General features: G+C 34.2%; 1 protein-coding gene across 1 annotated transcript in view; it reads right to left on the reverse strand.

Annotated features, from left to right (window-relative positions):
• The window catches only part of cunh12orf43 (chromosome unknown C12orf43 homolog), a 2,624-nt gene extending 1,652 nt beyond the window's left edge, over nt 1–972 (reverse strand). The window contains exons 1-2 of the mRNA XM_035659262.1: nt 817–972; nt 215–245 (exon numbers count right to left, since the gene is read on the reverse strand). Coding sequence (XP_035515155.1) covers nt 215–245; nt 817–940 — 155 coding nt within the window. The 5' untranslated portion in view covers nt 941–972. The remainder of the gene's footprint in view (nt 1–214; nt 246–816) is intronic.
• Nucleotides 973–1,417: the final 445 nt, after the last annotated feature.

The following is a 1,417-nucleotide window of genomic DNA, read 5'->3' on the forward strand; positions in this document are numbered from 1 at the left end:
AGAAGAAACTAAAACTAACTGAAACTAAACCACATATTAAAACTAAGAAATAAAATATTAATAAACAGAAAATGTGTTAATGTGTCAAATTAGTAAACACAAAAAAAGAAATAAAAAGAAAAACTAGTAAGAAACTATTTTTCCTTCCTAATAACATTAATATTAGTAATATAATAATAATAATAGTTTACAGTCGGTGGTTTTATTGACTCACCGCTTTGACTGCTGCACACTGGTGTCGCCATCTGAAACACAGTTATTAACATTTAATTAAATACTGAATTATAAAATATAAACTGCATTATATTAGTATAAAGTGTCTGTAAACAACAATAAAACCATTTATATTCAGATATGTTGTAACCCCCCCCCCCCCCCTGGACACGCCCCTGGTTGTCAACTTTTTAAATCAATCAGCAACTAGTTTAATAATCGATTAATTGTTTTGAGTCATTTTTCTCTGATTTTAGTTTCTCCAATGTGAATATTTCCTGATTCTTTAATCACAATAAACTGAAAATCTTTGAGACATTTGAGGACTTGAAGCATCAACTTGGGCTCAAACAGCTAATCAATAATGAAATTAATGCTGTTATTGGTGCCGAAAGTTAAAACCAGCAGGCTGAAAGACGCTAAAGCAACTTAATGAGCTCTAAAGTCAAACAATGAGCTCAGACATACAGAAATAACTTAAATCTGACATTTTCTAAATGGACTTCGGTCGTACGTTCCTGTCGCACTCCTGCTGCAGTTTATGCGTCTGCGCAGTAACGCTCCCTTCCTGTCTGTTTCCCGCCGTTAGATAAAGACTTTCACCTTTCTTTGTGTCGGGTTTATTTTCCCAAACCGCCTCCTGGCACCTCCTCAGCACCTCCTCTTCATCGCTGCTGCTGGACTCACCGACACCGACCATCTCTCTGCAGGCCGCCGCCGCCATCATGCCACACGTGCCGCTCGTGTTGTCTGTTTTCAGCCGAGGATTCTGGGTAATGTAGTCTGAGCGTTAAAGAGGGAATAAATGACCTAAATGTGTTTTTCTTTTCTCGTGTTTTTTGTGTTCTTGTTTTTCTTTGGGTTTTTCTTTCCGCGTACGGAAGCGTATTGCATTCACTTGAAAATTTATTTTTTGGTTTGTTTTTGGTTTGTTTTGGTTTTTTTCTGTTTTTCGGAGTATTTTTTTTTTATGGTTTGTTTTTCGGAGTAATTATTATTTGTGTTTTTCGGAGTAATTTATTTTTTGGTTGGTTTTTGGTTTGTTTTTGTTTTTTTTCTGTTTTTCAGAGTATTTTTTTGTTATGGTTTGTTTTTCGGAGTAATTTTTTTTTTTTTTGGTTTTTCGGAGTAATTATTTCTGTTTTTTTGAGTAATTTTTTTTTTGGTTTGTTTTTCGGAGTATTTTTTTTTTTTGTTTGTTTTT

Source organism: Morone saxatilis, unplaced genomic scaffold, assembly GCF_004916995.1.
Source record: "Morone saxatilis isolate NCDOM2014 unplaced genomic scaffold, NCSU_SB_2.0 Contig16, whole genome shotgun sequence".
Classification (NCBI taxonomy): domain Eukaryota; kingdom Metazoa; phylum Chordata; class Actinopteri; family Moronidae; genus Morone; species Morone saxatilis.